General features: G+C 36.7%; 1 protein-coding gene across 1 annotated transcript in view; it reads left to right on the plus strand.

The window, feature by feature from the left end:
- The window catches only part of usp10 (ubiquitin specific peptidase 10), a 138,835-nt gene that overhangs the window by 68,171 nt on the left and 51,912 nt on the right, over positions 1-18,752 (plus strand). The window contains exons 5-8 of the mRNA XM_028809787.2: positions 4,849-4,940; positions 5,058-5,167; positions 10,038-10,096; positions 12,480-12,583. Of these exons, the coding sequence (XP_028665620.1) occupies positions 4,849-4,940; positions 5,058-5,167; positions 10,038-10,096; positions 12,480-12,583 (365 nt within the window). The remainder of the gene's footprint in view (positions 1-4,848; positions 4,941-5,057; positions 5,168-10,037; positions 10,097-12,479; positions 12,584-18,752) is intronic.

Here is an 18,752-nt window from a genome sequence, read left to right on the forward strand (position 1 = left end):
GTGTTCTTAAAAGTAAACATTTTAATTGGAGATAAAATAGAAATGTTTAAAATTAGAATGGGTTAAATACAGTGAATGTGATCTGTTTAACTAGAAAATGGAGTACAAAGGAAGCACTTTAGTAATAAATTTTCTCATGTTGGTAGGAAGTACATTTTTTTTTCCCCTCAACTTTAGATAAAAGAAAGTAAATTACCAAGCAATAGTAGTTGAGGGTATTGCCTTGGGACACTTGTGTGCTCCATTTTATGAAAATTTTGTTATAGGCAAAAAATGGTAAGCTATGTTGAACTGAATTAACTGCTTTTATCAAAATAGTTTTGTTTTTCCATATTATTTTTCCATTTAAATGTGTACTACAAAGATTCCCCTATATGCAGCTTACATTGTTGACATTCAGTGAATGGGTCAGTAAACTCATGTACTATAACTTTTGTCATGTTCTTATTTCTTGTATCAAGGGTGATCCATTTTATGCATTTTGGTTAATGGTGTTTTTTTCCTGGCAGAAAGACTGCTTTTGGCTAGTTTTATGTAAGAATACTCTGATCAGGGTTTTATTTTTTTTTTTTTTTTGGGTTACTACCGATCACTGATGTTACTGGACTAGCCATGTATTTATTGCTCCTATATAAAGACCCAGAGATACCAAATGTCCTATATTAAAATGTTAATTTTGATGTTTCTATAATTGGACTGTGGGCCGCTGGAGTTGCATGTAAATGAAATTCTGCAGTCTTTTTGTTCAGTGACCTTAAAAACGGCAACTTAAATAAATTTCCCTTGAAAACGTCCCTTTAACTAACTTAAATATATATCCATACTACATATGGCATAATAGTAAATAAAGAGCTTCTCATAATTAGGCTGTCATTTTGTTTAATTTCTTCTGCGATGCACTTACCTGAAATAAAGCTTAATTTAAAGAAGTAGTTTTCACCATTTGTCTAACCAGAAATATATATTCTCACACATTGAGCCAATTAATTGATATTGGCAATTAAGCACTGCTTAAATATAAATGCAGGTTTTAATCACTTTTTAACCCTTAATTGCACTAATATTTAAATATACATTTACTCTATACAGTTTTTTGGTTGCTCTTCCCCATTGTTTAAGATGGGCATTCCTAATTCTTGAGGTATAATTATAAATATGGATTACCATTTAAATTTTGCAGTAATTATTTATAACCAAAACTTATACTCTATGACACACAGATAATTAATAAATAGTACAAACTTTTAGTAAAGCTACCAATCAGTTTAAAGAAGGTACAAGGCTAACATGCTTAAAAGTTTATAATTAAAATATTTGCTAACAGTTCTTTTATTTATGAAGCAGTAACTTCAAATTCTTTTTCTGTTCTTTTTCTAATTGAAAATTTGAGCTGCAGTACTTATCACAAGGTTACTCACTGTCCAAACTCAGATAAGCAGTGTTTGATTTAATTAACTGTTTCAGGGCTGGATATTGACTTATGTTGAAATTAAGTGGTAGAGGATGGTAATCAGCTGTAAACAGTGACAAAACTTGCCATGACATTTTAGTTTGACTCTCTTTGCCAGAAGGAAAGTTCTTTGTTGACATGACCTCGATTCTTGCACATGCATGAGTAGTAAAGAGCAACCAACCTTTAAAATGGCATCGCTGTCTGGTGAGAGACCAAAGTGAATGCTCAACGTAAAATTCTCAGTGGACAACGTTTTGCATATTATCACTGAATCAGACTCCGACTTCAATTTTGATGCAAATGATCTGGAGATCGAGATTGAAAATGAAAGTGAGGTACTGGCATCAGCTGATCATGGTGCTGAACACGTTTGTGTAGCTGATGTTCCTACAGCAATGTTCACTTGTGATGTTTTACAATGACAATAGGTACAAACCAGATTGCGCCTCACTGCACCTGCCACCACTGACCACCAGCCACGCAAAGTCAGCTAGGCAGCCGGCCTGCCACACATTCCTGCTGGCCATTGAGTCTCCTCTGTGCCAAAGATGCAGATTTTTTTTTTTTTTGAAAAAATATTCAGCCCTCAAAGAATTAAAAGACGAAGTAAAAAGTGCTGAATTTGTGAATGTAGCTTTTCTTGCCGTTTGACTAATTGCACAGGACGACAACTGCGATTCCCTTTTTTTTGTTTTGTTTTTTTAGTTTCAGTCCTCTTTCTTTAATGTAAAGGCTAATATTCTAGTATTCTCTTTTTGTTAGTCTGCCTTACTCCTATTTGTTTACTAAAAGTATAAGACGTGCTCTCACTCAGCTACCATAATATATTGCATAAAGGTGCACTACAACTGAATTACCATAAAGCTTAGAAAAACAGATGCTGAAAAAACATTTTATGATCAGCCAATGTACTGATTACTGATCAAATCGTTTGTGTTAATATCGGCCAATTTAGAGAGGCAGTAGATGTGAATCTCTGCTTTTAATGCAGTCATTCTGGTACCTTCTGGGCACATTGTAAATGTTTATTCAGAATTGGTCCCATTCGTGATCTGGAGATTTCTTCCTCAGTGTTTTAAATATTACCTCATTGTGATGCTTTTAGAGAGTAGTTAACTTGCATGGTCATGACAGGTAAACCTAATGTGATCACTCAGTGGTGTTTGTTTAATGTATTGCACTGTGTGTAACCACTTCAATTAAAATCTCTTTATTATTGCCCTACATTTTGCAGCTGTTTTTTGGTTATTTTTATCAACATTATAAATATGTGGTACTAGATGAAACTATGGCCTTAATCTGCACTACCCCATGTTAGTCTTGCTTGCAAATTTAAATATGTCTGCAATTTCTTTTTCACTAATTGTTGTTTTTCCCCTTATGTACAGCTAAACATCTTTTTGTTCAGAGGGACATTTAAAAGTAGTCTCAATTTTTTCAAATTAGAATTTAATTTTAATTGTTCGGGTGTAGTCATAACCTTGAACTGCTTTTCTTGACTTACGCATTTTAGCATGTTGCCCTTATTTTATATAACTTGAGTTATTAACCTGCTTTTTACATTTAAAAGCTTAAGAGGCACCATTATGAGGCTAGGAGAAGACGTGTCTACGTCGTTGCTTGAGTAACTCTTGGCACTAATGCTGTTGGCACTTTCACATCCGAGTAAACCTCGGGTCTTACGTGAGATGCATCTATACTGTTGCCTGACACTCAGAACTAATGCTTTTAGCACTGTATTGACAGTCCAAATGATGCTTGGGTCTAACGCTAACGAAGTTAGTGTTATTTAAAATGTATCTTCTCCTGGTAAACATTTTCTTTTACAATTATTTATGGTTGCAAACACACACTGGAACTGTAGTTGGCACAACTGCTTGCAGTTTTTGGATATTTAGTTCATAACAAATCCCAGTCTCTTTTATAGATGGACATTTGGGTTTTCCCTGTGTTTGGTGTACCAAAAGAAATACCCACACACTTTACCTCCAGTGTCCAAAAGATGAGCATAATAGGTTATTTTAAATTAGTTTAAGGCTATGGTTATATGCATGATTGTACTTTGCTATGGAACTATCCATTCATCCACCCTTCTGTTTCCAGAAGTTGCATTTCTAATACCAGGTATACTAATATGGTTTTCTTGTGTGTGAGTGAAGCTGTAAAATTACTCAGATAACACAAAAAACATACTGGTGAGTACATTCAAAATAAGCCATTAGTGATGTAACGATTAAGTTTTCTGTTCATAGTGCTAGAGTACACTAATGGCTTGCTATTGGCAATGATGTTCCATTTGATTCGATTCAAAAACAAAGGATAAGCAAAAATCTTCATAGTAAATGAGCAGGATATAGATTCACAAGATTGATCTTGAGACTTTAAGAATTGATATCAAATTGTTTAAACGAAAAATTATTAATTGGAAAATTGATGTTTTTACCCAGGCCTAGAGTACATAATCTAAAAAAAAACAGAATAAATGTTTTTTTAGACCTGAATGTTTTTGGTGATTTGAACCTTATACAGTACACTTAATTTAGGCTCCTCACTACCTCTCTACTTCAGACTGTTCTGAACACCTTGAATGTTAACCTGGTGATGTATGAGTAGATCCAACTTAAATCCTGAAGTGATTACTGAATTTGTAAAGCATTGCAGGGTTTTCCAGAAATGTCTGATCTGACGGCTAGGAAACCTCGTTGTAGTGTTGGGAGTTGGTGTGTGTGTGTGTGTGTGTGTGTGTGTGTGTAGGGGGGTTAGTTCTAATGTGAATATCTATGTATTTTGGTGTTTACAGTTAACGTTTTTGTGGTTTAATGCATACATATATTTAAATTAATTGCTTAAAGGTGTGAAGATTATTACTATTTTTCATTGTGGTAATCTGGGCACTTTAAATAAAAAGACTGAACTTTAACAGGTATTTTAATAACATTATTAATAAACAACAAATTTTAACAAATAATAACAAATTTTCAATTATATAACTTCAGTTTTTCATGGTTCATCCAAGTTTTGTGCTATTGTAGTTCCTGCATTTACAGCATCAATGTTTCTTGGCAGACAAGGAAAAAATGCAATAAAAAGTTGAAGTTTTACAGTTAATATGCCATAAATGTGCTCTGGCTAGAAATAATTGCAGGAAGGTTCAGGTTGCCAGTGAAACCAAGTAGGACACAGTAAGTTGAATATATATAGAGAGAAGTATATTGATATACAGTACATGTATTTTTTTCTTTTTGTTAAACGAGGAACTTAAAATGATTAAAGGGTTTACTTGTATTGTCACTGAAGCAATTTACATGTTCTGGTTTTTATGTGTAACTTGTCAAAGGGAATGATGAAATAACTCATGCCGAGCTTACTATGTGTTTTCCCATCAAAAATTTCAGGTGTAATTGAGAATGTGAAGCTCATTCATAAACCTGTATCCCTGCAACCACGAGGGCTGATTAACAAGGGAAACTGGTGCTACATTAATGCTGTATCCTTTTAACGTTGGAATTTGGGTAATGATTAAGATTGGGCTCCTGTATAGAAATTAGTGTATTAGACCTTTTTAAACTTTTTTTTTTCTTGACTACTGACTCATTTTCTTTAGACACTACAGGCTCTTATTGCTTGTCCACCTATGTACCACCTCATGAAGTCCATTCCTGTATTCACTGAGACAGAGAGACCATGCACATCTACACCAATGCTTGATAGCTTGTGAGTTTTCGGTCTTAAGTTGTATTCTACTTTGGGTATTATTTTGATTTCAGCATGGTCTTTATTATTGTGCCTTTTGAATTTAATAAATTTTTTTCCCTTAGCTTTAACATTTTTGTAGTAGTTTAAAGTACAAAATACTTCAAATATCTTTTGCTTTTTTTTGTAATTTACCATATAGAAACAGATCTGCAATATGACAATGTAATTTTTTATGATAGTGTGTTATTTGAATATGTGACATAACTCATAGTACTTCACAATTTCTTATGATACAACTAGAGGGAAAAAGCAAAATATTTCACTTAATTCACTGTTTACTACATTGAGATGCTTTGCATCACTCATCTATAGAGAGATTTTAATTTCCTTCCCCATCAAACATTTTAAGAGTATATCATGCAGTATTTTGTAAGGAGTGATAGTTTTGAGCCTTAACCTGAAAGAAAATTTGATGGTGCTGATTTTGTAAGTACCACACTTTGGAAGAATTAGCCCCTAAATCTTTTATATATGCATTGCAAAGGCAAACTTTTATGATGATGAGGGTATAGTCCTTATTATTGTCCCACTCCATAAAACTGGATCAGTATTACTAGTTTGCTTGGGTGTTTTTTGGGTTAATCGATAATAAAACCTGTTGACCATGACCCTTTTGCTACATGACAATGCTCCTGTTCACACTGGACTTGTTTTATTGGCTGTTCTGCAAAGGTTTGTAACTGAAGATGTGCCACATCCAGGCTTCTTGGGGCCATGTGATGACACCTGTAGCCTAATCTGAAGGATTAACTCCATGGGGTGCACTATGTCAATAATGAAGATGTTAAATGAAAAAATATATCAGTGGCAAAGAAGAACTTTCTGAGCATTTTAATAAGTGCATTGGAGTTTATGTTGTGAAGTTGTCTGTTTCAGGCTGAAAACTGATAACCCCTTGTACAACATGTGTCTCAAGATTTGTTTAAACTGTTTTCTATAGTGAGAAACTAGTCCATCACATGGTGATCACAATTATTTTTCTTAATTCGTCATTGGCTGTATTATTCATAAGTGAGCATTTTTATGTAAAAGATGCAAGTGTTTGTACTACTTTGGACAGCAGTTGTCTTGTTAGGCAAAATAGGCTACAAAATATTAATAGCCTACCAGTATAGTAGTAAATACATTTTTTTTTTAAAATTTTAAACCTAGCCCTTTCCTGCTTCACACTGTTTGAAAAACACTAAAATGCAATACACTAAAAACAGTAACCCTACTCTCAAGATCAATGCAGCTTTCAGTGCATACATTTCTTGAAATTGCTTTTTGTAAAGCTGTGAAAGCCATAATAAAAGTAGAGACCCTTCATCTGTACTTGCTAATCATGAGGTGGTGCCTTGTAGGTTGATAAATACTGCTTTTAGATACTTAACAATTTAATATTTAGAATGTTTTGTTTACATTTGCAGCAGGTTTCTGAGATCACCGGCCACTGGTATTTTATAATATTGTGGGCAAAGAAGGCTAATATGTCAGTTTTGTAACTTCAGCTGGATTGGTCAGTCAAATGAGGCTGAGCATTTGCCCCTGCCAAACAAGTCACCATTGTGGAGGTGTTTTAAGTCCTCCTTGTAGATTGTCCAGCCCAAGATACTTTAGTACAAGATAAGTATGCCCTCTGTCGACAAGTGGTGCAGGGTAGATCACGCAGCTTGCTTACTACAGAAGGCTACTTTTATTTACAGTTTCAGTTGCGCACATCTTAAATTGTGATTTTGGATAAATGTGTTCGTTTGATATACTGATCCTGTCAGTTTTCTGTTGGATCATTTCTGTTTCACTGTGAAAACTCTTTAGTCAGTTCTGGGTGTAGGGTAAAATATTCTATAACTTAAACTTGTCGATATACACTGCATTGCCGGGGGGTGGGGGGGTTTGGGGGAGTTTGTACACTTATGGATTAGTTGTGTACTAAATATTGGATGTATATTTAGACCAGCTAGACTGGCAGAACACATCAGAAATGAGCACAGTCTGTATAGTTTGTTCTAAATAGCTTTCTATACATTTAGATCCTTTAAATAATAACTTTAAGTGCTTATGATAATATGTACTAATTTGAATGAGTAAAATGAATTCAGTGTATTAAAATGTTATTCTTTTTACAAAAAAAAAAAATTTTCTATCTAGTTGCACAGTAGTTTTAAAATGAACTGTGCTGGGTATAGTTAGAACTGAAAAGCTCACTGAGCTAAGGCAGCAGCTGTAGTGCAGAGTGACAAAGACATGAAAATTTAAATCTAGTCAAATCATTAACATTGCACATGTCATTAAATTTAGAGAGTAACATATAGTGTCAAATACTCAAGTTCTCATTGTAATTTTTATTTTGAGCTATGTTTTAATAATTTTTAAACGGGAAATAAATATTCGCATATATATATATATATATATATATATATATATATATATATATATATATATCGACCAAGCCGCCTGACCATGGGGTACGCACGACAGAGCCCCGCCCACCAACTCTAACCCTCCTCCCGCGTCATGGAATACGCACGACAGAGCCCCGCCCGCCCGCCAACTCTAACCCTCCTCCTGCGTCCACCCTCACACTCGAGGCATGAGCAGGCAGTGCGCATGGGGTATGACGACAGCCCCGCCCGCCAACTCTAACCCTCCTCCCGCGTCATGGGATACGCACAACAGAGCCCCGCCCTCCAACTGTAACCCTCCTCCTGCGTCCGCCCTCACACTCGAGGCATGAGCAGGCAGTGCGCATGGGGTATGCACAACAGAGCCCCGCTCGCCAACTCTAACCCTCCTCTCGCTTCATGGGATACGCACGACAGAGCCCCGCCCGCCAACTGTAACCCTCCTCCACCGTCGCTCTCGAGGCATGCACACTGCCTGCTCATGTGCCCACCCCCAGCTCCTCACCAAACACATCCTGAGTCGCTTTGGTCTGTGCTACAGTCCACATGCACCTCTGAGCCACGTTGACTGTTCATTTTCCTAACATGGCCACTGTCTCACATGTATTTCATGGAAACAACTCTTTTTTCAATGTTATACAAATTCCTGCCTCAGGTAACTGTTTCTTTCTATCAGTTGGATATTTCTGGAAAAATGTCATCGACGAAACTGTTGTTTAATAAGGCACAGGGCCAAATTTTCAAAAAGATATGCCTGTATCTGCCAAAACCAGTTTTCAGTCACGGACAATTGTATGTTGCTCTCTCCAGAGTTCCATCTTTTCATTCACTCAGTCGTATCCTCAAACCCACCCCATTTGGACAACTGTCTTTCACACCCATCAATAAATAATTATTTGGCGTATACTACGCCGTGGGTCAGCTAGTATTGTAATGAAGACAAAACATCCACTTTTTTACACTCCATATGTTGAATCTACCTTTATAATGCATACAACTTTACTATATTTTACATTTTTTCAGAGTGCAAATAACCTTTACTTAAGTCCTTTCAAAATTTATTGGTGGAGCAGATTATCAGTTTGTCAGAAGAATCATTCAACATCTTATGTACAGACAAAATCTGTCCTTTTCTGAAGAATAGCTTGATGTATCCATCGCTGTTATAGAGCTAAGAAAAAGTTATGAAATATTTTGAAAGGCAAAGTGAAATTGTTTGGTGTTTAGCATTATATAATACTAGCTGCGTAAGCCTGTGCTTTAAAAAGCCCAGGGTCCTAGAAACTATTGAAATCGTCAGGGGAAAAAAAAACCCCTGAAATGTAGAGATGTCAGGTAATTGAAAGGAACTATTGTTGGCATCTCTCTCCTGGGAGGATTTGTTTTGCCAACGTGCTGGTCTCACTTGTGTATTTCTGTTTAAGCAAGTTTGTTTCCTCGGAGGTGGAGCCCTTACCCTGACTCCACCTCTCACTTCCAGGCCAGACAGATAGACAGACGCACACACTTCCACACGTAGACATTTATTATTACTAGCTGTATAAGCCGGTGCTGTAAAAAGCATGGGGTCCTAGAAACTATTGAAATTATCAGGGGAAAAAAAATTGAAATGTAGAGATGTCAGGTAATTGAAATGAACTACTCTGGGCATCTCTCTCCTAAGGTTTCATTTTGCCGACATGCTCACATCGTTTGTGCATTAGTGGCTAAGCGACAGTCTTTCTTCGGAGGTTTCGTTTTGCCGACATACTCGCCTCGCTTGTGTATTAGCGGCTGGAGGAAAAGTAAATGGGATACCGTTTTGTCAGTGTTAGCGGCAAAGTGACTTTCTTTCTTCTGAGGTTTCGTTTTGTGATGTGCTGGTCCTGCTTGTGTTGTTAGCGGTTAAGCGAGCCCTTACCCCGACTCCACCTCTCACTTCTGGGCCAGACGGACACGCACATTTCCACGCGTAGACATTTATATATAAGAGAGTACATTAAAAAAAAAAAAAAAAAAAAAAAACTACAAGTGTAATTTAAATGAATAGTTTTTATTCTATTTTCCAAGAACTTTTTATTTTCAGGGTGTTTGTTTTGTACCATTAGTATGTTTAATTTCAGGGTAGAAGTTATCGTCATTAATTAAGGGCCCTTATTAAAATCTGTGCCAGTTATACACACTCTAAAAATCATTCCACAATACAGTATTCAGTCCTAGTCATATTTACTATTACAGTATGTTTTATTTGATAAGTATTAGATAGACATTTTTAAAAAGTCAATGTAGATGGAAAATGGAATTGTGTTTAAAAGGCAATCTGGTGTGAAATTAGTGTCTTTTAGCCATTTAATTTCTTGTATCTCAAATTCAAAAATACAAATAAGGTTTGACAGCTTAAATGCAGTTAAATTGCTGGTCATGCAGTGTTACTAACAATAACTCTTCATTAACGTATTTTTCAGTGTTCGACTTGTGAATGAATTTAGTAATATGCCTGTACCTTCTAAAGCAAAACCACAAGGTAAAGTATATCTTAATGAACAATAAATTCTTTTTTTTTTTTTTTTTTTTTTTTTTTTTTTTTTGTGCCCATTACTCTTGTGTTTTTAATTTTACTTTTTCCTACACTTAGTTACTTTGAGTATTTTTAATCAAAATTTGTAATTGCCTATTTTGGTAAATTATAAAATTACTTTGAATGATCCATCTATCCATCCATCCATTTTCCAACCCGCTGAATCCGAACACAGGGTTACGGGGGTCTGCTGGAGCCAATCCCAACCAACACAGGGCACAAGGCAGGAACCAATCCTGGGCAGGGTGCCAACCCACCGCAGGATACTTTGAATGATGTATTTCTAAAATAAAAAAAAATGCTCTAAACATGTTTTTATGTCTTTTCATTTTATTAAATGATACTTATAATGAAAGTAAATGGATACTTTTTGGTTTGTTTTTAAGAGTCCCCATTCTATCTGTTGTCATTCATTAACACCACATATATAGTTAAGTGTTACAGTCCATTCAAACCTGCAACATGCGATTCAGTTTTTCTTTTTTAATTCACTGCCCACATCAGTCATTGTTTCCAAAGTTCAAAGCAATGGGAAAAAAAAAGAACATGCATATACTGCAGCTAAAAGTCTCCACATTGAGTGCATATGATTTAGATTATGTTCAGTCGAGTTGTTTCATTGGCTTTCACAATCCAGTTAATAAACTGAACAACAATTTGGGGGAAAAAAATGGCAACAATAAACAGGTATTGCCACATTTAGTAGACAACGGATTGTTTTGGAAGCTAAATAAGCTGAGACATTAGAGTTTGAGTTGCCCTCTCTGAAATTAACAGTGGTAACACAGGAGCTAGTTGTGCAACTGAGCATTTTATTTCAACTGTAGCTAGAGGGCAAATTTAGCATTGATTTTAAATCGCCTTTTATAGGAAGTTTATAGTTTTGTACAGTTCGGAGGTAAAATGTTTTATAATGGGCAACTTCACTAGTTGCAATTGAAAACAGGTTAATCTCAACTTTTCTGATTTGTTAATCAGGAGAGAAGAAAAATGTGATTCACTTTGCATCATTGTCTGACTTTCTACATTAAAGAAGTTTCAAGATTTTTTTTTCAGTTTAAGGGCGTTTCACATACTTGAGAGGCCCAATTGAAATAAATGTATTTAAGACCGAAGCAGTTCTTTATGCAGAGAGTTGTCTTGGTAATTTGTTCTGGATTTCTACATGTAATTGAAGCAGAAACCCTTTCAGCCTTTAGGTCATATGTGGATTAGATAGTGATACAGCTTAGTTATTAGCTAAACAAAAGAGCCTGATGGAAACCTCATCCTTAATGAATCTTCTATTGCATTTACATTTATTGTAGTGTTAGCTTCCAACCAGTCTTTCTCATTTGGAATTATCCTGCAACAACATCCATATCACAATGTATAAAGGATGTATTATATTACCTCAAAGTGGAAAAATAGTTTATAGCTTAACAGGCCAGATGTCCAGCTTTTATACAGGATATGGCAGCCTTTCTAGGACATAGCTCTTTTTCGACTCCCAAAGCGTATTCACATATAATATGTCATTGTTATACTTTGTTTCCTGAAAACCCAACAGATTCTATTTTTAATAACACAGATGTAGAAGTTAGGGATTTTTTTTTGGTTTATACTGCATTATTAGACAAAGGAGCAAGTAGCAATTGCAAAAAGAAAAAACAATTGAATGTTAGTGATATGGTAATTTTGTGCCATTGTACACATATTGGCAACATCACAACCCAAGTTAATGTTTTTGTAATCCTTTTTAGCAAAGTAAAATATAAGTTTATTTTAAAGTGCATAAAAATATACAAGAGCTCTGTTTGAAGACCCTGTATTGTAAGAGGAACAGGTAATGATATAACTATTAAAAAAAAAAAAAAAGACCTTGATGCTTTTAATGAGACCTGTAATTTACAAATTGGATTAAGACAAAGTAATATGAAGAAAACTGTAAAGAAAATTTAACATAGCACAAATGGCTGTATAAACATGCCCACCACACTCCTCTTGCACAGAATGTGTATATTCCATTGTGTGATGTGGTACACTGATCTTCATTGTTAATATCAGTGTGACCAGTTTCCTTGATTCACACACTTTGTATTAAAAATTTTAAGGTCATTCTTTAACTGAGCAAATGAAATGTATTTACCTATTTTCTTTTCTATTGCATTTATCATTTCCTTTAGATAGGCCATTGATTTTTGTGGCTGCACAACATTTATTTTAGAAGAATAAAGACTACTTAATGATTTTTGTAATAGTTGAAGAAAATTACATTAATAAGTTTTGAAGCCATAGTTTTGTTTGACATCTTTAATGTCAATTAAAAATTGCTACATTCTTCTCACAGCAGGTGGAGACAAAGTTGTTAAGGATATACGACCTGGTAGTGCATTTGAACCAACCTATATTTACAAACTTCTTACTGTGATCAAATCCAGCCTTTCAGAGAAGGTAAGCTTCTAGCTCCACTTGTTTTGGTGTTAGGTTATACATGTTCACGAAATTATTTTTTTTATTTCTTAAAGGGATCTTGTAGTTGCAAGCTACACTCTTAATCAATAGATTTCCTAGAAATATGATTTTAAAAATGCCTTGCTAACCAGTTTTTGGGGTACAGCTGATGTCTTTAGAACTTCTCAAGTAGTCCAGTTACTTGTCGAATTTATAGTTCATTTGCAAAATTACTACAATGTTTCTCTACTGTTCTTTTAGTGTTTTTCTGTTGATTTCATAAATTTTCTTTTAGGTGTTGTGTTTTTGTCCTTTGCTTTATTTAAGTAAAGATTGTCTGCTTGTTTGGAACAGTGTCAGTTTTTATAATAGCTGCTCCTGTATACCTCCAGCCTCCTTGTTTTCTCCTTACATCTTATGGTCTTTTTATCTATTCACTCCACTGTGTATATGGTAAGATACAAGTTGGAACGGCATATTGCTTAATGCTTTTTCTCTCTACATTAGAGGTGGAATGGTGGCTCTGTGGCTGGGGATCTATGCTGGCAATTGGAAGGTTGCCGGTTTGAATCCTGTAAACACCAGAAGTGACTCTACTTCATTGGGCCATTGAACAAGGCCCTTAACCTGCAATTGCTTTGTTCTGGGTATGACATTAAGCTGTATCCAGCCTTGCAAGCAGGTCCTCCAACTTACAGGGATAACCTGGGGGTTAGTGGCAGGATTGGCCCTAAATCCGCCGTGTAAATGGTTTTAAATAAATTTAAAAAAAAAAAAAAAGCACTGCACTGGAACGGTGTCAACCAATCCAGGTGGTTTGTTGTGTGGTAACATGCTATTGGTGCATGCTCCCTCCTTCTCGCTCTTTCTCTACTCTTCATTACTCCTCTCACACTTGCTATCACCTAGTTTCCCAATTCAAACCTACATTTTTAAAAGTTAATGTAACTCTAATGTCCCAACTCTGACCCACTCTAAATACAGTTTTTGAGTAGGCAAGACATAATCCTGACTTTCTTTAAATAAAACATAACCACTGATTCAGTGGTGGTTCAACCCCTTTGAGCAACCTTGCTAAATTGGTAGTGCTCATTTGCTTTGCCCCCAAAGTGTGGTGATCCAAAAGATTTAACCAGAGTTACTTGTAGACTAAATAGAAAAGTTGGTTGTTCATGAAAGATTCACAGGCGACAAACTTGCATAGTCACTTCCACATAAAGTACACCATCCAGCTGACTCAGCAATTTTGGGCATTGCTGATAGTACAAACACAGAAGGCTCTTTTTGGGGGCAGGGATGGGTTTATGTGACTCATCAGTAGCACCACCACTCTGAGGGGAAAACCCATGCCTCCTTTTAAAGCCACCTTCAGTTTCATGGAGTCACTTCCCTTGTGAAAGTCTCCTATACTTTTCCTGTAACTGATTAAAGTACGCACACCGGCTTACTGAGTTTGCTTATCCTCCTTAATAAAAGGACAAGTGTCAGTGTGTGTATCTGTGTGCTCATCTAATTGATAAGGTTAAGCAGAAAAATAAAATTAAAAATTGGCAAAATATATTGAAGAGTAAAGGAAAAAATCAAAAATGATAAACCCCAAATAAAAAATATAAAAATGGGGAAATTGTCCATATGAGCCTGTCCTGTTGTCCATCATTATTCGCCGGCAACACTAGCATGGTAGTAATTTTCCTGCACCCATTTGGGCCAATTGAATGATGTTTATAGCTTTAATGCTAATAACCTGGTATAGTGCTCAAGGATGAGTAAAAATTGTGATAAATTAATGTGCCTATTAGGAAACCAAAGACCTGACACAAGTAGGCCAGGGTTGCCAAAACAGGCCAAAGGGGTAGTGACCACTGCCTCGTTCGGCTGTATAAGTGGTTATTTGTGTTGAAGTGTTGAAAACGGGAAGCCCTATCTGAAGAGGACAAGGTCCCCATGAGAGAAAGGGACTGGTTGCATGTTATACGAGACCAAATGGACAACCCATATATGAAATAAATCTGAAGTCTGCCTTGATTACTTAGATATCAGCTCATCTTTGATGGGTAGCAGAAGTACAGTCATATGAAAGTTTGGGAACCCCTCTCAGCCTGCATAATAATTTACTTTCAACAAAAAAATATAACAGTGGTATGTCTTTCATTTCCTAGGAACATCTGAGTACTGGGGTATTTTCTGAACAAAGATTTTTAGTGAAGCCGTATTTAGTTGTATAAAATTAAATCATATATGAAATACTGGCTGTGCAAAAATGTTGGTCCCCTTGTAATTTTGCTGATTTGAATGCATGTAACTGCTCAATACTGATTACTTGCAACACCAAATTGGTTGGATTAGCTCGTTAAACCTTGAACTTTATAGACAGGTGTGTCCAATCATGAGAAAAGGTATTTCAGGTGGTCAATTGCAAATTGTGCTTCCCTTTGACTCTCCTCTGAAGAGTGACAGCATGGGATCCTCAAAGCAACTGTCAAAATATCTGAAAACAAAGATTGTTCAGTATCATGGTTTAGGGGAAGGCTACAAGAAGCTATCTCAGAGGCTTAAACTGTCAGTTTCAACTGTAAGGAATGTAATCAGGAAATGGAAGGCCACAGGCACAGTTGCTGTTAAACCCAGGTCTGCCAGGCCAAGAAAAATACAGGAGCGGCATATGCGTAGGATTGTGAGGATGGTTACAGACAACCCACAGATCACCTCCAAAGACCTGCAAGAACATCTTGCTGTGGATGGTGCATCTGTACATCGTTCTACAATTCGACGCAGTTTGCATAAAGAACATCTGTATGGCAGGGTTATGAGAAAGAAGCCCTTTCTGCACTCACGCCACAGAGTCGCTTGTTGTATGCAAATGCTCATTTAGACAAGCCAGATTCATTTTGGAACAAAATGCTTTGGACTGATGAGACAGAAATTGAGTTATTTGGTCATAACAAAAAACGCTTTGCATGACAGAAGAACAACACCGCATTTGAAGAAAAACACCTACCTACTGTCAAATTTGGTGGAGGTTCCATCATGCTTAGGGGGCTGTGTGACTAGTTCAGAGACTGGGGCCCTTGTTAAAGTTGAGGGTCGGATGAATTCAACCCAATATCAACAAATTCTTCAGGATAATGTTCAAGCATCAGTCACAAAGTTGAAGTTACACAGGGGTTGGATATTCCAACAAGACAATGACCCAAAACACAGTTCGAAATCTATAAAGGCATTCATGCAGAGGGAGTAGTACAATGTTCTGGAATGGCCATCACAGACCCCTGACTTGAATATCATTGCAATTCTATGGGATGATTTGAAGCAGGCTGTCCATGCTCGGCAGCCATCAAATTTAGCTGAACTGGAGAGATTTTGTATGGAAGAATGGTCAAAAATACTTCCATCCAGAATCCAGACACTCATCAAAGGCTATAGGAGGCTGTTATATTTGCAAAAGGAAGCTCAACTAAGTATTGATGTAATATCTCTGTTGGGGTGCCCAAATTTATGCACCTAATTTTGTTATGATGCATATTTTCTGTTAATCCAATAAACTTAATGTCACTGCTGAAATACTACTGTTTCCGTAAGGAATGTCATGTATTAAAAGGAAGTTGCTACTTTGAAAGCTCAGCCAATGGTAAACAAAAATCCAAAGAATTAAGAGGGGTTCCCAAACTTTTTCATATGACTGTACTATAGGTCTAAAAAGATGGAGTAAGGTGATAAAGCCAGCACCTGTGGCACCAGTACCATAATGCACTGTGAAATGCCTTTCTTCAAATATGTATTTTTGAAAATTTCTGTAATATTTTACAAATAGAAAAAATGTTGTAAAGCAACAGATTTGACAGCTATAGGCTGTCTTTGAGCAATCCATTTTATCCCACCAGTCTTGCATCTGTTCATGCAGCCAGACTGCTACTTTGACAAGAACTGTAACAGTTGGAGCATTATAGAACATCCTTGATCTGTCATCTTCATGTAATATCCCACAATGGGCTTGTTCCTTGGGCCTTCATTATAAGAAAAAATGCAAGAAAAACTGCAAAACTTTGGTACACCCATCCCACAGCAGAATAAGTTGTGAAATTGACAATTTGTTTTGCAAAGGAAATTATGATTTATATATGTCTATTAAAGACTAAGTCAAAAATTCCAATGTAAATGCAATGCTTGTTCAGTGTGTTCATAGCCTAACCATGTGCAATTAGGATACAACAGCCTGGTGTTTACGTGTTCCATCACACAATTCAAATAATCGGCAGAGTAATGATAGTTGACAGAGTAAGTTATCAGTGGTCAATTGTCGGTGAGATTGTCCATTGTCACAAGCATTATCCTGACTTAAATAAGTATCCACATAACATTGCTGCTATCGTAGTAAATATGTTATTCTGAGGATGAGTTGTACTATTGCATAATTATGATAATCATAACACTGGTCTACAAAAAATATTTTTTGTTTGCTTCTGGGAACTTCAGAGCAGCTCAAGTTTTTCACACTGATTTCATACATAACATCGGAATTAAGCTAGCACATCAGGTTTTTGAAATACACATTGACGTTTTGACACTTTTGAATATCAATATAATATATCAACACGATATCTGGAGTTTGGACTATGTCCCACCAAAATTGTTTTGGTGTTTATTCTGAAAACAAACCAGAAGACGATACCAGAGACACGTTAAAGTATATTTATGTCAATTTACAGTAATCCCTCCTCGATCGCAGGGGTTGTGTTCCAGAACCCCCCCCCGCGAAAGGTGAAAATCCGCGAAGTAGAAACCATGTGTTTATATGGTTATTTTTATATTGTCATGCTTGGGTCACAGATTTGCACAGAAACACAGGAGGTTGTAGAGAGACAGGAACTTTATTCAAACACTGCAAACAAACATTTGTCTTTTTTTCAAAAGTTTAAACTGTGCTCCATGACAAGACAGAGATGACAGTTCCGTCTCACAATTAAAAGAATGCAAACATATCTTCCTCTTCAAAGGAGTGCGTGTCAGGAGCAGAGAATGTCAGAGAGAGAGAGAGAGAGAAAAAAAAGCAAACAGTCAAAAATCAAGAGGGCTGTTTGGCTTTTAAGTATGCGAAACACCGCCGGACAAAGCAGCTGCAAGGAACGGAGCAATGTGAAGGTCATCTTTCAGCATTTTTTAGAGGAGTGTCCGTATCCTCTAGGCCAGTGTGCGAACAGCCCCTCTGCTCACACCCCCTCTGTCAGGAGCAGAGAATGTCAGAGAGAGTGAGACAGACAGAGGAAAACAAACAATCAAAAATCAATACGTGCCGTTCGAGCTTTTAAGTATGCGAAGCACCGTTCGGGAAGCATGTCGCTTGACAAAGCAGCTGCACGGAAGGGAGCAATGTGAAGATAGTCTTTCAGCATTTTTAGACGAGCATCTGTATCGTCTAGGGGTGCGAACAGCCCCCCCTGCTCACGCCCCCTCCGTCAGGAGCAGAGAATGTCAGAGCGAGAGAGAGAGAAAATCAAAAATCAATACGTGCTGTTTGATCTTTTAAGTATGCAAAGCATCGTGCGGGAAGCATATCGCTTGACAAAGCAGCCACATGTAAGCCCAGCAAGGAAGGGAGCAACGTGAAGGTAATCTTTCAGCGTTTTTTTGAGCAGCGGCCGTATCCTCTAGGGGTGCGAACAGCCCCCGTGCTCACAATATATTTGAGGAGTTTTATTTAATACGTAATACACGCTCTGGTTGGGTAGCTTCTCAGCCATCTGCCAATAGCGTCCCTTGTATGAAATCAACTGGGCAAACCAACTGAGGAAGCATGTACCAGAAATTAAAAGACCCATTGTCTGCAGAAATCCGCGAACCAGCAAAAAAATCCGCGATATATATTTAAATATGCTTACATATAAAATCCGCGATAGAGTGAAGCAGCGAAAGTCGAAGCGCGATATAGGGAGGGATTACTGTACCTCAATATAAAAGTGAGGTCTGTGTGCCCAAAAATGTTGGAGGCACTCGCTTTTGCACTTGCAAAGAGAGACAGATGTGCAGTACAAGAACCAACAGTAGTCACCCATCATGCTTGTAGTGAATTTTCCCCGATATCAGTTTTCCATCACCTTTTATATCTTGATGAAATCTTTCCCCATGCTCATCTCTGACATTGCTTAAATTTGGTGGAACAAAGTCAAGATCA

The sequence above is a fragment of the Erpetoichthys calabaricus genome, chromosome 9, assembly GCF_900747795.2.
Source record: "Erpetoichthys calabaricus chromosome 9, fErpCal1.3, whole genome shotgun sequence".
Classification (NCBI taxonomy): domain Eukaryota; kingdom Metazoa; phylum Chordata; class Cladistia; order Polypteriformes; family Polypteridae; genus Erpetoichthys; species Erpetoichthys calabaricus.